The sequence below is a fragment of the Ostrea edulis genome, chromosome 7, assembly GCF_947568905.1.
Source record: "Ostrea edulis chromosome 7, xbOstEdul1.1, whole genome shotgun sequence".
Taxonomy (NCBI): domain Eukaryota; kingdom Metazoa; phylum Mollusca; class Bivalvia; order Ostreida; family Ostreidae; genus Ostrea; species Ostrea edulis.
The window spans coordinates 62942908-62969591 of NC_079170.1; the positions used below are offsets into that span (position 1 = coordinate 62942908).

General features: G+C 35.1%; 1 protein-coding gene and 1 long non-coding RNA gene across 15 annotated transcripts in view; one reads left to right on the forward strand and one right to left on the reverse strand.

Annotated features, from left to right (window-relative positions):
* LOC130048360 (IQ motif and SEC7 domain-containing protein 2-like) overlaps positions 1-26684 on the reverse strand; it is a 62727-nt gene that overhangs the window by 22752 nt on the left and 13291 nt on the right. For 2 of the 14 annotated variants that reach the window (XM_056144997.1, XM_056144989.1), the window contains exon 1: positions 7345-8927. The exons of 6 other annotated variants lie outside the window; for them this stretch is intronic. In XM_056144997.1, the coding sequence (XP_056000972.1) occupies positions 7345-7406 (62 nt within the window). In that variant the 5' untranslated portion in view covers positions 7407-8927. Of the gene's footprint in view, positions 1-2198; positions 5509-7242; positions 8928-14273; positions 14648-14905; positions 15063-19964; positions 20612-26684 lie in introns of those variants that run through there. 6 more of the 14 variants (XM_056144999.1, XM_056144994.1, XM_056144991.1 and 3 more) reach the window with 5 other exon arrangements.
* LOC130048417 (uncharacterized) lies at positions 5471-26549 on the forward strand. Its single transcript, XR_008797201.1, has 3 exons — positions 5471-5660; positions 9185-9407; positions 24414-26549. It is a non-coding gene; the product is annotated as an uncharacterized LOC130048417 (long non-coding RNA).

A 26684-nucleotide genomic window follows, 5' to 3' on the forward strand; every position in this document is an offset into this window, starting at 1 on the left:
TTTTTTCAAATGAGTTTAATACAACATAACTGCCTGTTGATTCTGATAAACTTCAAAATGAAATCTACCAAAGATATAAAGAAGTTTTGAAAACACCAGGAGGTCTTCATCAAAAACCATATAACACCTGGGTTGCAAGGCCTGTATCTTCTGAAAATTCCTCCAGCAAAAAAACAGGGAGGGCATTTAGAGGTATATATTCAGTTGCCGTACATGCAGAGCTAACAAGAACTTTTCCACCAATGTGTATTATTATACAAAGATAGGTCTGCATTAAATGCTCATTAGTTGGTGAGTGGTCAGGAAATTGTGTGACCAATTGACCATCACATTCCAATACATAATGGGGATAAAACAAACAGAGAAGACTGGTTCAAAGTCACAGTCCAGGAATTTTGATTATCATCAGGAGAGATGTCTGCCACATGTGTATATCCTTTGTTTATAAATAAAATATATACAAATAAACAAACTATGGCCAAGGTGCACAGTATAAAGAAACCTGTTCTATGATGCCATATGCTGCTTATTTGAAATGGTCAGCCTGCAGTCAAAATTCATTAACTCATAAAAATTTATTCAATTGAACCAAATTACTGTAATATTGTTTTCATATATATCATATGTCGATAAGTGCGGAAAAACCACACACTAACTGTTTGGCATTTTGTTACACATGTACTTTTCAAATCCTTTAAGAGGCACTTAAATATGGCAAAACTTGTATGACAGCACACCACTCAGGTTACAGTCTTGGATCATTGATACTAATGTCCACATACATTTTGTTTGTTTTATTTTCATTAAAAACCAACAGGTTGTATACAGGAATTGACAACTAAATTACACTCCCCAAAGAGAGACAGGTAATCCTGTCTGCTGACCTCGCGCAATCTATTACTGTCAGCCATATATTAACATGTCAACCAGTGCACTACTTTTTTTCTGTTGTGATCTTTTAAATGACTATACCCCATGTTAAAAAAGAAAGAAAAAAAACAAGTTCAGAATATTTGGATCACTAAATGTTTCAACAAATCAAAGCTGACACTCGTAAAGCCTTCTGCTTCATCTAGACGCCCTTGGAAACTTCACAGTTTGGTGTACAGCATTAAATTGATTAGGGAAGCTGAGAAATGCTCCAGGATTTGGTGTGCTGAAGTCATGAATAAAACATTTAATAATCACATTGACCAGCCCTGCAAAACATCCAGGTATGCTTACAGAAGGCAGTGAAATCAATACATCTGATGCCTTATCAGCGCTATGTTTAGGTGCCTTTACCCTGACAACCAGGGTGTCCTCTAGTTCTACTTCTGATGTAACTCCACCCGAAGCTGAATAAATATACCACATTATGTACCCCAAAACATTTCAAAATACATAGATTCTGAATACTTTTAATCTTCTTTCAACCACCCAACATTAAGTTTGCCTATTTTAAGATCTTTCTTCTGCATTTTCACTCTGTTTGGGCAATCTCTTGAGAAGAGTATCAGAGGAAATCCTGGAAATATGTTTGTATGTTGAGGGATGAAAGGAGTTGTGTAATTAACCCACTTCACATTGGGTCTTACAAAACCACATGTCAACACAACATCAAGTTCTTGTACCCCAACACACCGTACAACTTCCTATGTCATCTTATGGGTTTAAATTTAATAATAACAACAGAAAATTGATATTTTTACATCAAAGAGATGTCTCCACCCACCGTGTTAATCACTCAGACACTACCAGCTAGAGATTGGAAAATCCAAAATTGAAGTTTTAATTGATCAGGAAATAACCGCTGCAGATCAAACAGAACATACAATAACAACCAGTACTGTTACTGAGATATTTAAAATACTGCAAGGGCGGATTCAGTAAATTTTCAAAGGAGGGGGAGGGGGATTGCATCACAATGTTTTCTGCTCTTATAAGGGACAATTTTTGTACACACTCAAACGGCACAAAATGACCCAAAAGGGACAATTTTTGTACATACTGAAACAGCACAAAATGACTATTTTGGTCCAATATAACCCATCCATCACTAAATCAGCAATGTTCTAATTCATATAGTGGAAAAAATGTATGAATTTTCCACACCTCATTGTGTCTGATTACCTTTTTTGATTATATAAAAAATTACACTCATTTTGTATAATGTATTTTGCTTACAAAATATTTCATGAAATGGAAAGAAGACTTACCATAACATATTGGAAGCCATCAAGAAATGAAATACAAACCAGTGGTCTGTACACACAACTCGATGTTAAAACACACAATAGCTGAACATCATGAGCTAACTTCCTTGTGCAATCCACATGTCATTCTGTCAAGCTTTAAAATTTTTATTTCTGTTCGCACATACACACAATGTGGAACATGGATGTCTGCATTTATTGCACAGTGTGCAGTCCAGCCAGAACACTTTAAGAGCGGATGACTAACGCAAAATTAATCCAATCAATAAAGTCCCAGAGTCAATACACACAGAAAAACCAGTAATAAATTATCTGCACTTTAGACATACCAAAGGCAAAATTTTTCCTCATGTAACCACATGCAAGCACATCATCCCTTTTAGATTGTTTCACAGCGATTTAAAGGAACTGCTCCAAAATTGATTTTCCAGCATTCATGAAAAAAATGGAGAATTGACAATGTGACTAACTCTCACAGATTTTGACACTGCATGTGATTATGTGTTCCACAAGTGATCAATGAGAAGTCTCTGCAGACTGCCTGCAGCCAGAGCCACTGTCAGCTAGGGAATGCATATACCACATGTAGAGGACACACTAGAAATTTACATCCTAATTTATTTGTAATATAGGGTATCAATAGGTATAATGTTGATTCTGATATTAGACCATAAGGGTGTCAATATAACATTAAATTTAGATCAGATCTGCTGTAGGTTCAGCTGGGAACACTATAATTCTATGTTATCATCATGCATGTGTGTGTAAAGTTTTAATTTTTGTACATTACATCATATTTTTAATGATCATATTTATTTTTATATGAGGAGACTTTTACTTGTAGAAGTAATATGCATGACCTTCAGCAGCATGAATGCAAATTAAAGAAACTCAGTTGACTAAGGTACATTATAATAGATCTGAGTAAAATAATGTCCAGAACTATTTCATTTGAAGATCCACGTCAACTGAGCTAAAATTGTTGTACATATAAATATATACACTTCTATTATAAGACTTGCGTGTATGTATATAATCAATATGATATTCATAGAATGAGGAAACAAAAACAGTCTGCCTTATAGACTACCTGACATCAAGAAAATTCACTTTTGCACAGTAATATTGATAAAAATGCACTGCAGCCTAGCTACTAAATCATGTTTAACCAAGGTCTTTGGATGTAATGATTCTAACATGAGCTGCGTATTTTAGGATTTCTCTACAGACTTGAGTTCCTTCACCTGATTCTACAGCTACAGGGAAATGTGCAAGAGATGAGTTTTAAGACTTGATGAATAGTTTTGACTATTTTCTTATTTAGTGTTTTTGCCTATGATAATTCTTTACAAATTGTAATGATAGCCATTCCTGTGAAGAATGTGCAGCAGTTGTGAACAATGCACACAGGACATGATGTTCATACAGAACTCCTTGATTATTAGTAGTAGTACATCTACTGAGTATTTTTTTTTTTTTTTTTTTTTTAATTTTAATTTTAAATTTTAATAACTCGGAATTCCAACAGAAATGAAAGTAGAATATAAAAAAACTGGGTGCTTAGAATATGCATTTCTCCAAATGAAAATGTTTGGTACATTTAAGATGGCTACAGACTCAAACAAAAGTTGGCCTATGTAATATTTTTTATGATAATTTAAAGGCTCTCCTTGATAAATTGATAGGTTATATATTTAAATATTTACATGCAATTACACTTATACATATATAAAAACAGAAAACATCAGTGTTTGTATGTATATATCAGAAAACAAAAGCATGTCTAATATTTGAAACGAATGACTAAAAGTTTCATTTCTTTGGACTAATTAAGTAGCCCCCGGAAAAATATCTGAAAAGTACATATTTTGTTATATCTCGATCTGGGTCATCTCTCCAATTTTTAAAATGAAGCAGCATGTTTCAAATTCATTGAGAGACATATCCGCTCAAAACAACTAGATCATTTTTAAACAAGGGTGAAAATTATGAGGCAAATTTTCCGTCAAATTTGTCATGTTGCTATATTCGGACACATCTTCTAGCTGGTAAAACCAAATGCATTTCAAAATACATTTACCCATTTCAAAGTCACATGGAAACCAAATAAATAATTGAAAGATGTTCCCAATTATCATTGATAAAACTTTCTCGCTCTGCTGAATCTACATCTAATGCACCCACTTTCTTTCATTATTGAAAATACATGAGGGTCATGAACTGGGACACTTCAAGCCAGCATACTTCATAAAACACATTTAAAATAAGTTCTTCATGATGAGAAGTAATTGGCAGCATGAAGCATCGCAGTAGAGATTACTCTCATGTATTTTCAAAATTGAAATCTATCACTTAAATGTCATTGGATATGTATTGTATATGACCTTCAAAGTCACTTGAGCGTATAATTGCATGTTAAGCAACCAGTTCTAGCTATCCTTAAAACTTCAATGTCAATTTCCTCTTACAGTTGGTGTTCATGCAGTGCTGCAGTATAAACTAACAATTAATTAAAGAATTTTTTTCATATACATATGGTATCTATGGACTTGGTTAGTCAATAATACATGTATTTGGATAAAATAAGGAAGAAAGCAATATTGGACAAAGACACAAGAGGCAATAATTAGTGAGGTGAATTTCCTCTTCCTTTGTCTGGGGCCAATATCACTAATAAACATGGGTTCTTGGAAAAACCAAATATATATAGGTATTCACTGTGCATTGTGAGTCTCACAATTGTTATATAAAAGCCAATTGCCTTCACTCTTGTGTATTAATTGTGATATGCACTAGCTGTGACACCTACATTCTAAATACAACAATACTGTTTTTCTGTGAAAACTAATTTAGAGAGTGCATGTTGCTACCAAGACTTTCCACTGTTGGTAGCGACAGACTTTTCAATGTTGTTATACCCAGACTTTTTACTGTTAATTGGTACCGACGGACTTTCCACTGTTGTTTTTTACCCAGACTTTTTACTGTTGGTACCGACGGACTTTCCACTGTTGCTATATACCCAGACTTTTTACTGTTGGCAACATGTAGGTATTGCATTTCTACTTACAGCATGATTTATCCAATGGAAATTGGCAACATCTCTTACTTAGAATCATTCTAGGATCCCCATGATCACTCGGAATCAGAGACTCAATGAAGTTGACAGTTGTCAAAATACATTGCAATAGGCATCACTCATTATTATGTAACTCGGTCAAGCATGCATTTTTTCTGTGTAACAGGTGCATGCAAATGGAGTAGTACATTCCTCCACTTTGTCTGCATGTTGAGCAGTTTACAGCGATGAGCATGTTGGCTATCAGAGTGACAAATTTCAATTTTGGATTCAGCTAGCGAGTCACTGTGGTTCAGATAGATCAACTGCTGATCTTGGAATGTTTCTAATGCCAGTATGAAATAACGTATACCAGTTTCCTGCTGTTCTGAGTGTCCAACCTGGCAGTGAGTGAGAATTATCTTTTATATAGGAAAGTTTTTCTATGGTATATTAGAATTTATCCTGTTAGAAAATGTCACTTTAAAAAGGAAAGGCATTAAGATGACTCCCTGCATGAACCCATACAGTTATTCAAAATATTAAATTGTAATGAAGTCTGCTCTATACTCACACATGAAGACAGTAATCTCTTTTGAAAGATGAAATATCACAATTTCCAAGGACTGTACACAAACCTTAGATTTAGCATCTGCTTTACTCAGAGAAGTTCAAACAAAAGTAAATGAAAATTTACTTCGAATTCAAACAAATTACATATCCATTTGATAGACCACTGGATAAAATCCAGACAAGTTTATAAATAAAATATACCCATTGAAAACTATGGCAGCTGACTTCACAGATGGTGGATGTTTTTAAATATTATTCTGGTCTACAGACCTTGTTATTCTACTCATTAGCCAGGGGTCAGAAATTTACATCCTGCTATTAATGTTAACTGATGATCAGTAAATTGACTGCAATAACCTAGGGGAGGGCAGGAGTTTTGAACAGGTGGCTATTTCACTGATGTCACAATATTGAAGACATATTACATATTGCTTATAAACATTGGATGTAAAACTTTCATCTCCACATACACTATTTGACCAAGACCAGCAGTAGATGAAAACAATTTTAGTTATGTTTGCTGCTCTCAACATTTGACCAACTTTCAAGTAGCGTATATACTTAAAACAACTAAAGGATGCCACTATAGGATCAGAAGACATCAGGCATTACAGCACGCTGGCCCCGAGTGCACATTGAGTATCTGTGCACTCTCTCCAACAAACACGGAGAAATACCAAGATATAGTCTGATCACACTCCTTAGTACTCACAAAATGCTAGTGGTTAACCGAAGGTGGTCAAACAAAGTTACGGGGCTGAACGCTATTTGTAACATGTCGACATGTGACACAATACATACTGGACTTCAGTACTGGGTGTATGCTATTTGTAATAATAACATTCATGTCGACATGTGACACACTACACCCTGGACTCCAGCACTGGGTGTATGCTATTTGTAATAATAACATTCATGTCGACATGTGACACACTACACCCTGGACTCCAGTACTGGGTGTATGCTATTTGTAATAATAACATTCATGTCGACATGTGACACACTACACCCTGGACTCCAGCACTGGGTGTATGCTATTTGTAATAATAACATTCATGTCGACATGTGACACACTACACCCTGGACTTCAGCACTGGGTGTACACTGCAGTACATTCTTATTTTGTACAATGAGGAGTCATATTTTCATCACAATAGTTTAACATGTCAGAACTCAGTTTTGCTGACCAACATCAAATCAGACTTTGTATAATATCTTAATTCAATCATATCACTATTATTTACATCCCTATCAGTGATTAAGTGTACATTATATCCACATACATGTATATAAGATACAATATTGTTGTACTAGTCGCTACATTTAGATCTGAACCAGCTCTCGGAGTCTCCATCCACTTCAGAAGCCTCGTGTACATTACACATTACTTACATGTATTATTAGATTCACACTTACGAAATGCTTAATTCACGTGTAACCCCAAACATCACTTCAGTTCAACCCCATTACAATCAATATTGAACACATCCACAGCCCTTCGTACTTGACCACTCTTACCAACTATGAGACCTTCGTGATCTTCCTCTTTCCTCCATCTCCATTTCTGTCATAGTTGTCATTTTGGGTCGTCACAAAAAATCTCTCCAGTCTGTCGTGAAAAGGTCGTCCTGAGTGATTTCCTTCCGAAACTTCCTCCCTAGATGACTAACACAGTATTATCCACATTCACAACAAGTACTTCAAATTGGAAAACAGTGAGAAAACACTCATCAATGCCGAGTCAATTTCACAAAATCCGCCTCCCCAAAAAACTTTTATGAAGTCATGATCAAGTTTGTGTCACCCAACAAAGGCGGATTATACTGTCAAGTAATCCGAATAGACTGCAGGATGTTGCATTTCACTCAGATTTAGTCAAATATGTTACATTGTCGAATCAAAAGAATTATGGGTCAACCGTCTTTTAAGAAAACCCCTTTCCAAAGAGCAGAACAATGCCTTTAGAAGATTTACCACATACTTGTATACTGTCAGTGAATATAAACCTCCCCTATCTTGTTACAGCCATTATCATTGTATTTTCTTCCTTCTGAACCAATATCTTAATATCATTGTATCACAATGTCTTACAGAACAATAATTCTATAGGAGTTGTCTCCCATTTCAGTGAGTATCTCACTCACTGTTTTCTGTCTGAATTCACGTTAACTTGTGTCTAATTCACAGGATTAACTTAATTCATTAATTATAATCATGGTACCTCACCGCAGAACTAACTGTAAATGTTATGTACAGATGCATAAATGAACAAAAAATTAAATCTATCTTAATCTAGAAACAAACCACCCTACCCTTATACAGCCTAACATGAATTAAAGCTCTCACATGTATACCATGCGCTGCGACATTAATATTTGACCAGAACTAATCAATGACTATAATCAATCATATGCATTTCAAATTAGGTTGCCTGCCCATAATACCTCTAGTCATAATGAGCAAATTAAAAACCTAATTGCCTAATGTAAACCATTCTCCTCTACTAAAAGTGGGTATGTAACAAAATAAACGAGCATCAATAATCTTCTCCAATACAAACAGCCAAGACATCAGGACTTTTACTGCACAGGTTACTGAACTCGATAATGGCCGCCACACTGATCATGGTATTTGTGGCTATAGATAGCTCTGAAGGTTTCATATGAAAACTTTACTTTATGAAATAAACGTGTCAAAATACAGTCATGAACATAATCCTTCATAATATCTTTTATGTGTGACCGTTGAAACGAGCGAAGACCCTATAAACATCTTGCTTCATGACATTTGATCTGCCTATTCATTTAATGCTGGAAATATAATGCACACACAAAAGTATGAGGAATTAAAAACGTTTGTGGTACTTTCCAAACAAGTTATTCATTTCATACAGTGTATATGGGGTTGTCAGTAGAGTATATACCGCAGTGACAGCCACAATTTTTCCAGATTCAAGAAGCCAAATGTATTTCTTCATAATGAATTGGCCTGATGAGGATTAAATCTTTCTTTCACAATCAAATTAGTTCTGAATCAGCAATATAATTATATGTTCTGATTGAAAGTTAAAAAGTTGTGAACGCATACACGCTGACAAATTTAGAACACATACTAATGCACTGAGATTTTCGAATCTCATCAGCATGAAAACAGTTTTTTGCGATATACACCTTTACCACAATCATAACAAGAACACAGAGATAATGAGGCAGCCACATTTGCTTAAATCTAAGTGAATTAAACACGATTTCTTGTATAAAGTGAATAACACATGCTTTCTTTAGGAGATAGTTGATAGAAGCGGTTAGCCACATTTTCAATTAACAAGTACATTAATGCATTTATCTTTTGACATCAGAATGCTGGCCTATTTTCTGGAACCTTACAAGTTCTGATCAAACACATCCAACGCAATTTGTCCTGATGAAAGCAGGAAGCCTAGCTGACTCTGATTCCAGAAAACCCAACATGTTCAGCATACTCGCATTCCTCATAGTTGTGTGCAAGCCTTATACTTACAGAGAGTTTCCAGCTATAGCCTCCCCCTGACCTCCCCTCCTCAAACAGTGATGGATTAACAAGTAAGGCAAAACCGAGGTGAACTAAAATTCCAGGTCACTAATTTATCAATTTCTAACTTATACTAAGCTTATAAATCCATGAACAAAAATAGATTTTGAATTAACCATTTGGTACAAATATCAACATGAAATAAGAGCATTCTCTCAAAATAGATTTCTCCTGAGGGAGGAAATTTTGATCCTGTTATGAAGTTGGCAATGTCTGATAAATAATCTTAGAACAAAAAAGCCAAATATAAATAAAATGTATAAACATTCCCTGGAAAACTTCTCAGGAAACAATGGGTATCATTCATCAATGAATCATTTTGAAACTGAGCAACTGATTTTATCTTCTCAGAGCTTGGAAACTTAAATTACTTCAAGGTGAGCTTCCCTTTGGAAACATACATATATTCACCATTCTAGAAGAAATTAATTCTTTAATCATAATTATTCTCTCTCTCTCTCTCTCTCTCTCTCTCTCTCTCTCTCTCTCTCTGAGATCCAATGTGATTTATAATTATAATTACATGTATATAAATACTACCATCCAAACTCCCAGACTGACACTACTATATATAATAATTTAAGTCTCTATAAATATAATTAATATAGGTCATGATAGAACAATTTCTGGACGCATCATTAGATAATGCAGGCACATCAGGAAAAAAAAATCCAGAAAGCAAGATGTGTGCTTATATAATTCCATATGGATATAGTTATTAGTAATTATTATGGATTATGCTGTTATAATTAGTATTAATTACCATGGTTACACTGTAAATCAGTAATTATTAAAGCATACAATAAATCAATCAGTATATCATTCATTAGGAGTACAGTAATTAGTATGGATACCATAAATCAGGAATTATGATTGGTTGATGGTTTGTTTTATGTTCACTGCTATTGAGACATTACCAGCTGTGGGTGAAGTACCACAAATTTAGACCTACGCTTAGCACTAGGGGGGGGGGGGGGGGGGGCCGTAGCAGTGCTGGTTCTCTACCGTGACAACGACTGCAGCTGCATGTCCAGACCTCTGTTTTTAAGATCATATTCTAAAGACCCGTGATTCTCACTATATACTAGATGTAGAGCGTTTGGCAAAGAAGCAGTCAATACCTATGTTGCGGTTTGATGCAGTCATGGCACGGGCGGGGATCGAACTCCCGACCTCCCAGTTATATGAAGCGAACACTTTAACACTGAGCTACATGTCAGGGATACAATAAATCAGTAATTATTGTGGATCCTGGATATCACTATACATTTCAGTAATAACGAAACAGTTATGACTGTCACTGAGGGTTTGTACCGAGTTGGAAACAGTTTTGACTGTCACTGAGGGTTTGTACCGAGTTGGAAACAGTTATGTCTGTCACTGAGGGTTTGTACCGAGTTGGAAACAGTTATGACTGTCACTGAGGGTTTGTACCGAGTTGGAAACAGTTATGACTGTCACTGAGGGTTTGTACCGAGTTGGAAACAGTTATGACTGTCACTGAGGGTTTGTACCGAGTTGGAAACAGTTATGACTGTCACTGAGGGTTTGTACCGAGTTGGAAACAGTTATGACTGTCACTGAGGGTTTGTACCGAGTTGGAAACAGTTTTGACTGTCACTGAGGGTTTGTACCGAGTTGGAAACAGTTATGTCTGTCACTGAGGGTTTGTACCGAGTTGGAAACAGTTATGACTGTCACTGAGGGTTTGTACCGAGTTGGAAACAGTTATGACTGTCACTGAGGGTTTGTACCGAGTTGGAAACAGTTATGACTGTCACTGAGGGTTTGTACCGAGTTGGAAACAGTTATGACTGTCACTGAAAGTTCGTGCTGAGTTGGAAACAATATTAACTGTCACTGAGGGTTTGTACCGAGTTGGACTATAACTAACTACAACTTCCAAGACCCTCCCCCACTTACAGTGATACAAGACAATTTCCAGTCATTAATTGCATTTGATAGATGCAAATAAAAACAGAAGCCGGGCTGTCAGTATACTACAAAACGGTGGTCTGTCTGAAGATTTATTAATGAGCAAAACAAATTCCAGCCATGGCGAGTTATTATACAGTGATAACCTTGCACATCCATCATCTACTAGCCTGGTGCTGCGAGCAGACATTGAACCCAGCACCCAATACACAACATTTAAGTTCACAATATCAAGAATTTATATAAATCAATAAATTGATAAATTACTGAAGATCACTTTTATTTTGTGAGTCACAGACTTTATTCTCGTATGGATACATTATGATGTATTTATTCATGAGACAAAACTTTTGCGAATCATTATATTTATTGATTATTAAAGTCTTTTATGTGTAAGAGTTTATCACAAGAACGAAATTTGTGTGATAAGGACAAGTCTCGCGAAATTACATAAATGTGTAAATAATGTTCTCGCGAATTATTAAATGAGATTTACAGTAATCTTTGCATGCAAATTTCCTACCTCGACTAAATGTAACAAAATTTGTGTGTATAATAATCAAAGTTCAAAGTACGTAATACAAATCTTTCAGGAAGTCAAAAACTTGCAGGTCTTTGTGGGATGAATCCAATTTTGATTAAAAAGCATGGGAACCCATTTGGATACTGTGTTTAAGATCAATAAATCTTTTACACATCTAACTGCATGGTGCTATAGGTAAAATGAAGGACTCGTGAAGTTAGAGGATGGTCATCAGGGTTCGAAATTAACTTTTTCAAGCACTAGTCCGTACGGACTAGTGACTATTGATGTTTACTAGTCCGCAAAGCATTTCACTAGTCCGTCCAGTATATCATATTAAATGATCTTCATTTTATTCAATAGTATTTAATCAAACCAAACACATCACAGTCAGTTCCAGCAATTCAGTTTCTGACACCTACAGAAGAAAAAAGACCACCATACTTTATTTTGCATTGAAGATCTTCAGAAACATACAGTAACCTCTTGGAACTTAATACTTTTATAAACGTCCATAAGTGCGTTCGAGATCGACATTCCCGTTGTTTTCGTGCTCAGTTCTTAGAGTCACAGGAGTTCGAAATTTTATCAAATAAGTCAATAAAATTCACTTGATTGACCAAACGAGCTGTAGTGTTACAAACTCCTGTGTTAGAGTCGGGAATGACGAGATCATGTGCGCACAAACGTGCATGTTCTTCGACCACACTACTTGCAGTTCTGCACCTCAAACCCATTCTCGTTGTACTAGGCATTCAGAAATGGCAGGAATTTGTGCTCATGCGAAGAACGGCGGTTTCGAACGCACTCCATGTGTTTGGAAAATCGGGAGTCATTGCCACGCAAACACTTAACCATGCAGTTTATCGACCATAAGTTCAAACATCTAAGAGACTCAGACAAATCTTGCTAAACTCTTAACCAATTCAAGATTGATTTCTGGATTTTCACTAGTCCGCACGGACTAGTGCTATAGAGAGTTTACTAGTCCGACACGCTTTTTACTAGTCTCGGACTTACGGACATGAGTTAATTTCGAACCCTGGTCATTAAGCACCAGCAATTTATAAACTGAAATTCTACAATTCCCTTGATTGAATCAATAATTGTTCTGCCATACCGTAATTATTTAAGAACCCTCAATTTAATACATAATGCATTAACTTACAATGGCTATTACAATTTAAGCAGCTATCTTTACATATCATACACTTTAATAATTAAAGATAAACAGGAAATTGAATGTAATACTATCATTATTGTTAGTCACAAATACAAGGCATACATGACTTCAGCAATAGAGTTTTAGGAAACCTGTAGTTGTGATTGAGAGGCATTTAGTAAAATGGATAATATTCTAAATCCATACTTCAATGATGAAGCTTGAAGAATTGAAAATGGTATTTCACCCCAAGATATAATTTGTGCCCTAATCATAAATGAAGCTATAATTATGATAATAAAATGATTTAGAAAATAACTATCTCTTTCAATATTCTAATGCTTTAACATTAAACTAAAAAACTATAGTCTACAAGCCATGGATTTATATTAAACAAAATTTTAGGTTTTCTATTTAGAGACTAGAGCTACAGAAAATGCAGACAATTCTCTACTGAGCCATGTTTCAATGCTCTGTCAATTTTTCCTGTTTCAAACCAGTATGCTGCGATGGATCTCCGCTGAGAAGAAAATTAAATAAGGATGTGTTTTGTAAGCATTATACAAGAATCTTTAACATTTATTTCATTTCCCTCAGGTGTACCAGTTTGTTCTTAATTTAAAACATTATTATGCATACCAGTTTCATTTGAAGTCTTATGTCATCTGTTTATATCTAATCTTACTCTACATTACATGTCCAATTAACTCAGAATATTCAAAGCCTTCACGTGCTTCTAATGATTAATTTTACCCGAAATTGCATAGAATCCATTGCAATCTTATCAAACTTCATTTAAAAGTTATTAAATTCCTTAACTTTCTCCTCGTTTGCCATCAATTAATGATCAGCAGGATCATTGTAGCTCATTAATTATCTGTGTTTGTATTTCTGATTCACCAGCTGATAATCTTAATAATCTTACACAATCTAATAATGAAATGAATATGTATATAAATGACCCTTTTATCAGGGATTTTGTTAATTCATAGAAGTTATCCAATTTTCAGAAAATCAGCATGATTATTAACATTGTAACATGACACATATCAAATACCAATCTTTCCTCATTTCCAAATTCAAGTCAGTTTCCCCATAATATCTGTACATATGTGATCCAATCATCTCATGCTGGGATTTGAATATTCATATAAGTTTTAAATTACATATTCAAATTTAACACAAATTGGATGAAAACTCTATGTCATTCACATAACTCAAACTTTCTCTATACATGATATATTTACATATACCTACATTTTCTTAAATCCAAGTTTTAGGAACAAAGCATTCATTTTCATAATCCTGAATAACAGCAGAAAAATTAATCAGTTTAGCACACCATACTCCCAAATGCTGGTATATATAGTCCTGTGCTTCACCACAATGTTAATAATTAGTGTTAAACACAGGTCTCCATCATTAGCTTTTGTACATTGAAAACTCATGAAGGGCTCTCCAACCAGAGGGTGAATGACTCAAACAACTTGATATAGGTACTTCAACAACATTAATTTCCTCAACACTTCTAAAACCTAGAGATCAATCCTAATAATTCATAAGGACTTCACAATGGTATTTACTTAAGATTTATTGTTTGCAAAACTGGCAAAAACAAATTGCAAACCTTATATACGAACAAATCTTCCCTGTTTTACAATTTTATCGAATGTTAAAAATCCTGACCAGGCAGTTTTTAAAAAATAAACATTTCCATCACAGAAAATTCTTCAATACCCGAGTTTGATTATCAAGAAATTAAACATGCTTTCATTAGCAACAAAATCTCTACTTTAATTATAATTGATAATCACTTTACTTTCAGAATATCTTTAAAAAATTAGAAAACAGCAAAAATTTCAGGATTTCAAATGACAACAGTTGCCTACCCTGTTAAGCAGTAGACGACATCCCAATAGGGATTCCAGTTTTACACAGTGCTTCGATTCTCCCTGCCTGCTGTAGACTGATTTTACCTGCCTCCCAAACCTGCACCTCACGGTATGCAGGAGAGCTCTTCTGTTGATATCTAGCTATAGGTGTATACAGATTCCGTACAATCAATTCTCTATTGTTAACTTCCAGAAAACTGACAGCAGGCTACACAGATTGCAGGCACATACTGACAAAAAATATCTGCCACAACACTTCCCTTCAATTCTGCTTTTATTCTATGTTTCTTCTCATTCAGAATTAGAATTTGAAACAATTATTCTGTATATTGAAAAAAAAAATCAAAATTGTTATTTCAGCATACACATTTAAAACCTCTGCATTTAATGCTAAGGATGACATATGAAAGAAAATTAAATATGTAGAAATCTTACAGATGCAGAATTAAAATGACATTTCAGATGACAATTTTTGAAATAAAATCATTAATGGACTTGGAAGATCTAGAAATTGGTAGGTGGATAAAAAAAAATCTGATAACTATGCAAACAAAGTATCTGCATTTATATTGAGTCTCTATATACAGTGGCGAATCACATGACTTTAGCAAGACCTACTACCCAGAAAAATGACGATGAAAGTCAACACAAGGGAAAATTCAAACAAATAAGTAACACCTTTATCAATAACGAATGGTCACATAAGTTATATCAACATTTGAAGGATTTTCTCAGGATCAAATCTATACTAAAATGGTCGTAATCTATGTGCGATAGAAGCAGGGAACATTGACTTAGTTTTTGGGGTCGGAAAGTTTTTGACCGAAAACAAAAAACTGTGTCGATGTTCTCTGCTTCTATCACACGACACAGTATTAATGAACTACCATTTTAGTATAGATTTGTTCCTAAAATAATCCTTCAAATGTTGATAAAATTTAAGTTATGTGACAATTCGTTATTGATAAGGGTGCTGCTTACTCATTTTGACTTTCGTCAAAGTTACGTGATTTGCCACCGTGATACATGCAAGTGTAATTATGACTCAAAACCTTAATGGTCACTAGAATATGCACATTTTTCGTCTTTTAAGAAATCCTTGCATTAGCTATATTTGATACTTCATACTAAATGAAAGATATATTGGTAATATGTTTTACAGTGTGACCTTTGAGACGAGCGAAGACCCATAATATCTTGCAACACGACTTAATGTATTTTTAAATCTGCCTAATATTTATTAATGCTGGAAATATAAAGCTGTCGATGAAAACAGTGCATTAATTGTGACGTCATATTAGCTGCGATGTTTTTTGTTTTGTTTTTTTTCCTTTCAAACCAAGCAATATAAACAAAATGTACGAAGGTATGAGAAAGCTACTTTCCAACCAATTCATGTATTTTATTTACGGGGTTGTCAATGAAGTATACTGCAGTGACGGCAACATTTTTCCGGAAGCATTATGGGTAGTCCCCATCATTTTTCAGCCAATGAAGAGCAAATCACATACGCGATCAACTCACATGTGGAATCATGGAGCTTCGCTCGTAGTGTCACTTTGTGACGCAAGCTTCGCTTTCTATAACTAAATTAATTCAGAATTCTTTCATCATATCACAGCGAAATACAATTTTCTATTTGAGATCTAAAACGACAAATGATTTTTACAGTTTTCAAAGAGTGCTCATCGTTCATTATACGGTAATCATGCAAACAAATTGCATATTTGATGTCCACTAGTAAAGATTTTCTAAACTAAGCTCCACCCTGGGATCTGAAACCTGAACCATATATTTCACAATGATCATTATAATCATAGATTGATGCAAATAGCAGTAAAGAAGACTTTCTATTACATTTTCGATACATAATATACACTGTATGTGACCAATCTAGCTTTACCCTGGTACCTATAAGAACCCCGGGGTCATGAATTTCACAGCTTTTGGTACAGGATTCAATCCTCATCATAATCATGCATTAAGCAATAGTTTGCCTCCTTGATGTCCAAAAGTAAAGAAGATTTTTCTATGATATTATGCATTTTTAACCAACTTAGCCCCACTCCAGTGCCTGAACCCAATTAAGGGTCAGGAGTTTCACAGTTTTGGTATGACACTCATTGTTCATTATAATTACACCAATTAACAGTTTGATTTGTTGATGTCCAGAAGTAAAGAAGATTTTCTAAGAAATAATACATTCACCAACTTTACACTCCACACCCAGACCCCATTGGGGTCATGTATTTCACAGTTTTCAGAGGGTTCTTTGCTTATTATATTCATGCTTATACATGTACTTTGATTGCTTAATGTGCAGAAGTAAAGAAAGAGTTAGATTTTTGAAGATTACATTAATTTTGATGGTTTTAGACAAACCCCTCAAGCCCAGGGCAGAGGCAGAGTCCATGAAATTCACAATTTTCTCCAACTTTTTTTCCCCTTGACCCAAAGATGTTATATGCCAAATTTGGTTAAAATTGGGTCTGTAATTCCTGAGAAGCTCAAAACGTTCAAAAGTTTACATCCGAGGCCTTACAATGGATAAAAACAGACAGCAAAAGGTCACCTGGGTGTCTCGATTAATATCCTTGTTAATCAAGCTACATTGCAATTTCTAAGCAGTACCTTAAAACCTCAAGTACAAAATGAATTTTATAAAATGCGAGCAACTATACCTGAAAATATCTCAAATCTCTCAAATGAAGTTCTTAAAATGTCAGCGTCCTTTGGAGAAGACATTCCTCGCTCCTTTAATTTACATGACATTAAAAAGATGTGGTCTTTTTGGTTTGGGGAGGAGTGTCTGGCGATAAATTCTGATTGGTCGTCCAGCTGGGTTGATCCCTATAATTAATCCCCACAATTCCTACCCAGCATTAACATGTCACTTAATTAGTGGTCTCTGATGTGACTCTACCATAGCTTGCAACAGGGTGTTGAATAACAGATCTTTCATTTCCTACATTCTCACCCACTTACAGTCCCCCTGTTGACACCCTGAAGACATTTTACTGATGAAAAGCAAAACCTGTCTGGAGGAAATTCCCTCAATAGACATACCTTACACCCTGCTGATGCAAGTACCTGTCCCATACAGGTGTTGACAGATCAAAGGCAGCAAATCAACTTCACACCTAGTCCACAAGCATAAACAAATTGTTCTCACAAATTTAAAAGACAAATATCTTCTTCTCATAAATTTCCAAATTTTCGGTAAACCAAGTTTTACTTCAAAATGAAAATACAGAAATCAGCCCACTTTCAACCTGATCTGGAATCAGCTGACAGTTTGAGTACATGGTATGTGCACCTCGATGAATCAATGATATCAATATTTACCTGTATTGAACTCATTGGCATGTATAACCTCTGGATAGGTGTGAGGTGTTTGCACAATATTAATCATCTTGTTCATGCTGAGTGATTGATCCACAGATATAGTAAATTGTTTACACTATTAGGCACATTGACCTGTAAGTTTATCTATAGTAACATCTCCATGCATGCATGTCCTGTATCAACACATGGATTGACATGGGTGCTACTTAGATTACCAACAATTACAATTACACCAATCTATAAATAGAACACCATACAATATCTTTATCTATAGATTTTACACTTCATCTATTTGCATTTAAATTTCAAAATTTGAGTTAAAAAAGTGCTTGACCCCTAGAAAGAGCAAACCACATTGCACCTTAAAATGGAAATACCGTATTTCTAAAAACTCGGTCAATCAGGGGATGGGTGCATTGCCCTCAGGATGAAACACAATGACTTCTGTTGGGATAGGTAGATATGCTATTCCCTCCCTCCCCCTTTCAGAGTGAGTCACTCTCACCCAGGATCAGACAACTGAGACACAGCTAGGTAGGGGTGGGTGGTGTTTTTATCTCTATTTCCGGTTGTTCTGTGAAAATTCTGTCAAGCAGTCTGAACAAAACAATAGAACTCTGAGCAATAGTGATTTGAGTTTAGGTTCTTAGACAAAGGCTTTTAAATCAATATTTCCTGATTGTGTGATATGCTGATTGGCATAGAAGAATTATGTACTACATATCAACAAGAGGCCTGTAGGCCTTATCGGTCACCTCAGTATTAGTTACAAGTTTCAAAAGCCTCAAGGGCTATGAAATCTAAGATGATTTCCCTGTTCTGCATATCTAAGGTAAATTCTAATATTCAGCAGCAATATAAAACAAGATGTGTTCTATCAAAAAACAAAATGACACCAAGACTGCCCATACTGATGAAAGACTTTACATAATATAATATACATGCATGATATATTAACACTGAAGGACTCCAGTCACAATTTTGGTACATACACCTTTCTGCTTTTCCTAAATATCAGCAAATTAAATTAGAGAGGTAATGTTCCAAATGATACAGAAATTTAATCACTGTAATCATTTTGGTCCATCATCACGTACCAAAACCCCTACACCTGGGATAAAAAAAAAAGTAGAATTTGAAGTTTGGTGCATGGCTACCTGCCCCTTCTAAATATCCATTCTGTTTCAATGTTTTTTAAATGTTTTAAATATAAACACTATATGCAAAGCCCTTCCTGCTCTAAATGACCACTTATTTCGTTTTTCTTACAGATGTGTTGTTGTACAGAAGAATATTTTTGAAAATTTGTACATTTTTGACAGTTTTTTCCCACTGTCCCTAAGGCCCGGGGGAGGGGGGGGGGGGGGGTCGGGTCAGGAGTGCTGAAATCTAAAATTACAACTTATGTCCCCCTTGTCCTAAAGATGCTTCTTACCAAATTTGAAAAGCATTGGAAAGTTATCGAGAAGTTAAAAAAAAGTTTAATAAACAGATGACAACAGATACATACATGTACATACCAATAGCAATCAGACTACACTAGGTCACCTAAGTGACAGAGATCACCTAATAAAATGACCAGATAAAATATCACCTCCTACAGAAACTAGGGAGTCACTTTAATCAAAGTCTGAGGATACCTCCTCTGCAGATCAACCACACATCCAAAGGAAGATAACTCAATATGTCTGACAGAAACAATTTGGCTTACCGTTTGATTTTCTCCATGTATCTTGTATGAGACCAAAACATGAAAGCCATGTCCGATTACTTTACCAAATTATCCACCTCTTAAATCCTGATCCAGCTTTATTTTTGTGATCTGAGAGAATTATCCCTGTGAAATGGTCCTCACATAAAATCTCTCTGCCTATCCATCACATCATCTGTAAGGTCATGTAAATTCATTATACATCAGATCTGGTACAACATGACATTACTGATCCATCACAGTCCTCAGGTACACATCCAAGGTACGTCCCAAGTACTGGCATTTCTCATCACTGAAAATATACTACAGGTAACATGTATTATACATGTATGTCCAACCATTTTCCAGCCATGAACCTGGGACACATGATGCAATGAGACCCACACATCTGTCTTGAGCTTTATGTAGAAAAACCCTCCATCTGTCTTTGATCACACCCGATCCTAATGTCTCTGTGTGCTCAGGATGCCCTGTGTAATTTCTCCCTGTCCTATCCAGTGTTAGACAGGGGGGAGACTGTGACAATACCTCACAGTGTGTTGTAGATCAGTGGAGGTTGCTGGAAGACAATTACGATTCTAACCTGAATGTTAATGTTTGCCTTGATTACTGGCAGGTGGAAATGAAGCCCACAGATAAGCCATTATCACCAACCTGTTGACACTCAGCCAAAAGATGAATGGGAGTTATTCCCCTTGATGCAGTATATAATTTTGGTCCAATTTTAACCTTTAATTGCAGATGTATAAAAAAAAATATAGTATTAATATACACGGGAAAGCATTATTTGCAGGATAAATCAGAAGCATTTTGGCTTTAAAGACAAGTTCATAATGATATAATAACTCAGGTCCACTCAGGGTCAGCAAAGAGGACATCAGTGATACTGGATGATGTTGATACAGTCAGACTTTGTCATTGGATGATGTTGACAGACAGACTTTGTAATGAGATCAGTAGTATTGGATGATGTTGACAGTGTGCAAAACTAACTTTAAAGTCCTATAGACTTTCGGTCATGATAGTCATTTTATTTCCTATAGACCACAACAAATTCCTATAGACCAAAATTTAACAGTGCAATATTCATTGTTATTAAAAAATAAATAATTGACACAAATTCAGTTTAGCAATTTGTTCATAGTTTAACTATCGGTATATTCTTTTTCAATTGCGTGCATGGCAAGCTTTTTTAGAATTTCGTTTTCTTTTTCATTTAGTGCCAGCTCAGTTTCACTGTCTGATTCTTCATCTACTACGTTTCGTTTTCTCATGATTTTCTGCGACTTTAGCCTTGCTGGAACTTGTACTGACCGTTTTTATTTAATTCAAGTGCGTGCATCTTCCACATATTTTTAAAACCATTAAAAAGGACATTCCAAATTTGCACAAAAATGGCGTACATTGAAGTAAATATCAAATTGCCTTGTTAAAAATGGAAAAATCTGATCATTTTATTACAGCTAAGGAGTGAACAGAAGCATCAGTGTACTACATATAAACTGGTCCCGCTTCTCATATATGTTCAATAAGCAGCAGAGAACCAGTTATTTACTCAGAATTCCTATAGACAAGTCGCTCTATAGCTATTTTGATCGTTATAGATCAACTCGATTTTCTATAGACATTGTCTATCGGTCCATAAGTTTGTTTCGCACACTGTGTTGATACAGACTTTGTAATGAGATCAGTAGTATTGGATGATGTTGACAGACTTTGTAATGAGATCAGTAGTATTGGATGATGTTGACAGACTTTGTAATGAGATCAGTAGTATTGGATGATGTTGACAGACTTTGTAATGAGATCAGTAGTATTGGATGATGTTGACAGACTTTGTAATGAGATCAGTAGTATTGGATGATGTTGACAGACTTTGTAATGAGATCAGTAGTATTGGATGATGTTGACAGACTTTGTACTGAGATCAGTAGTATTGGATGATGTTGATATAGACAGACTTTGTAATGAATATGTTCACTTTGGAGATTAAATTTAATTTTGTGAATAATCTGTTGTCATTAGTACGGTACAAGTCTCACATTGCAGTGGTTTTGAAACATATCCCACAATTTTTTTTCCGAGCACATTAAACCAGTATTATGTACATTAAAATCCTCTTTTTCACCTTTAATTTTGTGAGCTAGTGTAGCTGTGCTGAAAATATCATTGTAATATCAGTCTGTAGAGTGTCTACACACTTGTTACTGAAAATCTGTATAATTATCCAACTACTTTATTTGACAGTAGCTGAGAACCTAGAGCATAAATAACTGAATTCATTATACATGCTTTACACTCATATCACCTTGTTCATGCATAATGAATCACGTCCTACCTACTAGCAAAAGTTAATCAAAACCTCCTCTAAGTTTTGTCGACTCATCAAAATCATATCTATATATTTTCTGGAGCATGTATAGAGTGGTCTCCCTTTTAATAGTGGTGTTTTCCCTGTCTGTCTTGGGACTGTCACTCCCTTACTAGCGGGGATCTTATAATTTACTATATAAAGACACATATTAATACAGTTTAAAATGCCACACAGAGAAAGGACGACTTAATCAGGTGGCCTTACAATGCATGGTAGTTACTGTGCAGTAAGCATGCACATCTACATACACACAAATGAACAAGTAATTTAAAAAATCTAAAATACATGTATACACACATGTACTTTGTGTCTAACTGCAGAATTCAAATCTGACACTTAAGGACTCAATAAGCAATACTAATTCTAACACTGCTGTCCTACCCTGAATCGCTGAGGTTTGTCTCCCTGCGCACTCCTCCCTCTGAACTATCAGAATTTTTTGGCTTTTCCTCGAAGTGGATGTTAGCTTCTGTAACAACTCTGCCATCATTGGCTGGAGCTGGACATTTGACCGGGGATCCCACTGGACTTAACTCTGTTATTTCAGACTCAAGTTCACCTGCCACTGAGCTGGCTTCTGCACCAAGTCCTTGTGGATTCTGCAATTTTCTTGGCCGCCTTCTTCCACAAAAGCATCTCAGAATGAAACCAGGAACCCAACCAAATCCCATATCACCACAAAAAAGTTCCTCCAAATCACAAAACTTTTCCACACAATCGCTACTAACAAATTTAATTCTGTAAGATGTAGTCACAAATCGAACTTCTGCAATGATAAGGAGTTCTGCAGCACACTGCTCTATTGACCTCAGTGATTGTGTTTCCAGTGTGTTTGTTACATAACCTTTTCTCTAATGAATCTGTATCTTAATTAGGCTTCCATTGAAATTCCCTCATATTTTATCGAATCAACAACAGAAGCCATTGCAGAAGACACTGGGGAATGATACCAAGAAACAGTTTGGTGTTCTAGAATTCCATCTGCCTTGGAAGACAAGGGAAAACTTTTACCACCTGCCAAGGTTCCAAACAAAAATGGCACAGAATCCACTTTTTAAAAATTATCATGCAGAGCGTAAAAACTTAACAAGACGTTTTTGTCAATGTTATTGTTCAATCTCTAGTAAAATATCAGTTCTCCTGTCAGTATAATGAATGACAATCCATCACTCAGGAGATGTTCATGTGTGGCAATTAACTTTTTTCCCCTAATTTCAGACCTAATCAAGTTCAAATATTAGTACACCAAGATTTCACCACAGAGAATCTCTTCGGCACCCAGAATTAAAATCCTCCAATTCTTCAAATGTTATCAGGACAAAAGAAAAGCTTTTTCATCTGACCAATGTATCCAGTGCATCTTACCAATTATCTAAAGCACTGAAATCAACTCTCTTTTTTGAGTACATCCAAAATATATCTCCTTTAGCTCTGTCAGAAGGTGCAAATGCCGAATGTCTTTCAGCAGACCTTCAGCTCAATGCTCTACATATAGACATCCAATCTCCGATGTAAGTCTCTTCCATCCAGATTCTTCTTTACACCTGTCAGTCCATGCTGGGAATTTATCTCGATGCTTAGACACGTACCTGGAAAATCCGATCAGAGCTTGGGGTCTACTGAAGGTAATCATCATTGACCAGGGAGATTCCACTTCAAAGATCATTAATAAGCAGAAGAAAACCAATTAGTTATAAACTTGTACTTTGAACAATTACCTGAGAATAGGTGAAAGTTTAGAGAATGCATGCTATCTGCAGAGTAATAAATGAAACTCAAAGAGAGAGAGAGAGAGAGAGAGAGAGAGAGAGAGAGAGAGAGAGAGAGAGAGAGGGGGGGTTATTAAATGTAGAACACAGATAAAGGGAGTGAACTCTAAAATCTTCATGAAGCATTTAAAATTCAGCTAGCAGTTTATAAGCACAGCTTGATGATATCATCAAAATATTATTTGACTGAGAATTCTTTTAACACACCAGGTTTTTTTTTTCCCCATTATGTTTTGTGTTTTAATGATTAATCGACTATCATTTTTTCATGCAAGATTGATATCAGTTCCTTGGTTTTATTTTCAGAGGTTCCTGTAGACTTCAAACATCTGATATTGGTACACAACCATGCGTGGCATCCGCAGAACAGAATCATCTCCGCGATAATCTCCCTGTCTGCTGAAGTGAGTCTGATGTCATTCATACGATTACATAACAGAAACGCCCTCAATGTGTTTCTGCCTGCAGAAGTATGGATTACTTTGAACTTTTTAATAATACAGTAATATAGTTTAAGGCAACAAATGAATGAGCTAGCATTGAAAAGATAATACACTGTAAATATACCTTGGAATAATTTTCAACCGAAAAATGCATGGTCCCAATTAACCATTCAACCAAACTAATAACAAAGAATTTGTCCCAAAATATCAAAGAATTTATTAAACCTGTTAAATAAGAATTATAATGCAATGTCTTGCAGTCTGCATTTTTAATGAGCTATTTGCACTGAGGTTTGAGGCAGTGAAATGAGATAGTATTAACAAAATAGAAAACTTTCCATTAATTGTGATGTCACAACACATATCACACAAAAACATAACATATCAAGTGTAAACATTTCATAAAACAAAAAGAGCAAAACTCAATGAAATATTAAGACACAAACATCAAGAAAAATGTAATATTGCATTAGTATAGGAAAAGCTATCTTCTCATTTGTTTTTTTGCGACCATTAATGCTGATGTAATGGTCGTAAATATCCGTTTTACTGGCTCCCACAACATGTCCCTGGTAAAACTCAGTTTGTGATCATTAAATCAGCATTAACGGTCACAAATAACTAATGTGAAGACGGTTATTCCCTAACTTAATGACCAACATTTTGTACGTTGATGCTGAAATGCTGTAGCTGATTTTTCAATAAATCTCTTCCATTTAGTATTGATTGAAACAATAGTTCGGAGTCATCAATATGTAGGAATGTGTAAGGGGGGGGGGGGTCAATTTCATAATAATTTGGAGAGAAGCTTGATAGTAGCCATACATAGTTTAAACATCAAATATTGTATACAATTAAAGGAAAGTTAATCACTTGACCATGATAATGCTATTTTATCAACATTATTTTCTATACAAGTAATTCAAACAAATTATTGCAAACATTTAAATTTGATATGAAGTAAATCTAAATGTAAGAATTAATCTGATGAAGGCTACATTGAGCTTTTTATGGCTGATATGCAGCAATACAGTACTTCAACAGACTATATATAACATATTGACATTTATTACATAATCCTGTTCTTACAAAGTTTGAAAACCCCACTACAGAACTTCCCAAACTAGATTATATATTGACACAAGCACTTTAACAGATCTAGTATCAGAAACATATTTCCTTGGGTCAAGTTTTCCCAGAGATGTTGTTAGATAGCCATGAAGTACATGGTCATAATTTCTACCAACAAGATACAATCAGCCTTTTATAAAAGTGGACAAACTAACTTTGATCTGTAATTTGGGGCTAACCATTATTTCTCATCAAAACTCCTGTGTGAGTCTCCCTGATGTCTGAAATCTTAATTACAGAGTTCAATTCTACTTACATACGTCACCCAGAGATTGTTTGATCTGTTTTGATGAACAGATAAAGGGATTTTTGTGTAAGCATCAAATGGACATGATGAAAGTGAACTGGTCAATATACAGCCAAAACTTAAGATCAATGATCATTTAAAATCAGTGGCCTTAATAACGAATTTAAAAACATTTCGGTAAAGCTAGTCTATATATATTCAAATCGCATGTGTAAACACGCAAACTCTGATTAAAAAAATATATAAATGAGAAATTCTACCCAAACTACCAAGTCATATAATGATATACATATATCACCTTTTAAACTACTGTATTGACGTTTGGTGTGAAATTTTACACCTCCCTTTAACCTGCCATTCTGATGGGTGTTTTTCATTGTTCTAGATCTGCACAGAACTTACTTCACACTAGACAGAATGTTTGTAAAAACAGCAGACCTCCCTCTGTGTTAATTTTCTTTTTATAAAAATCTGTTACAGGTTGTTAACTGAAAAAGTAAACAAGGTTTCAAGCAGTCGCTAAGATAACCTCAAAGGAATATTGTGTTTATAAATATCTTACAGTTCTACTGGCTCAAATACTACATGTTATGTGTATATTAAAAAAGATTCTGAAGTTTTCTATTCCGTGTGTGAAATTTGAAATAACAACAGGTCTTTTCAAAGTCAAATATCCAATTGAATCATGTTAAAAGTTTTACAATAGCAGACTTTTCAGTCCAAGTCTTTTAGGATTCCGACCATTGTACGTAGCAG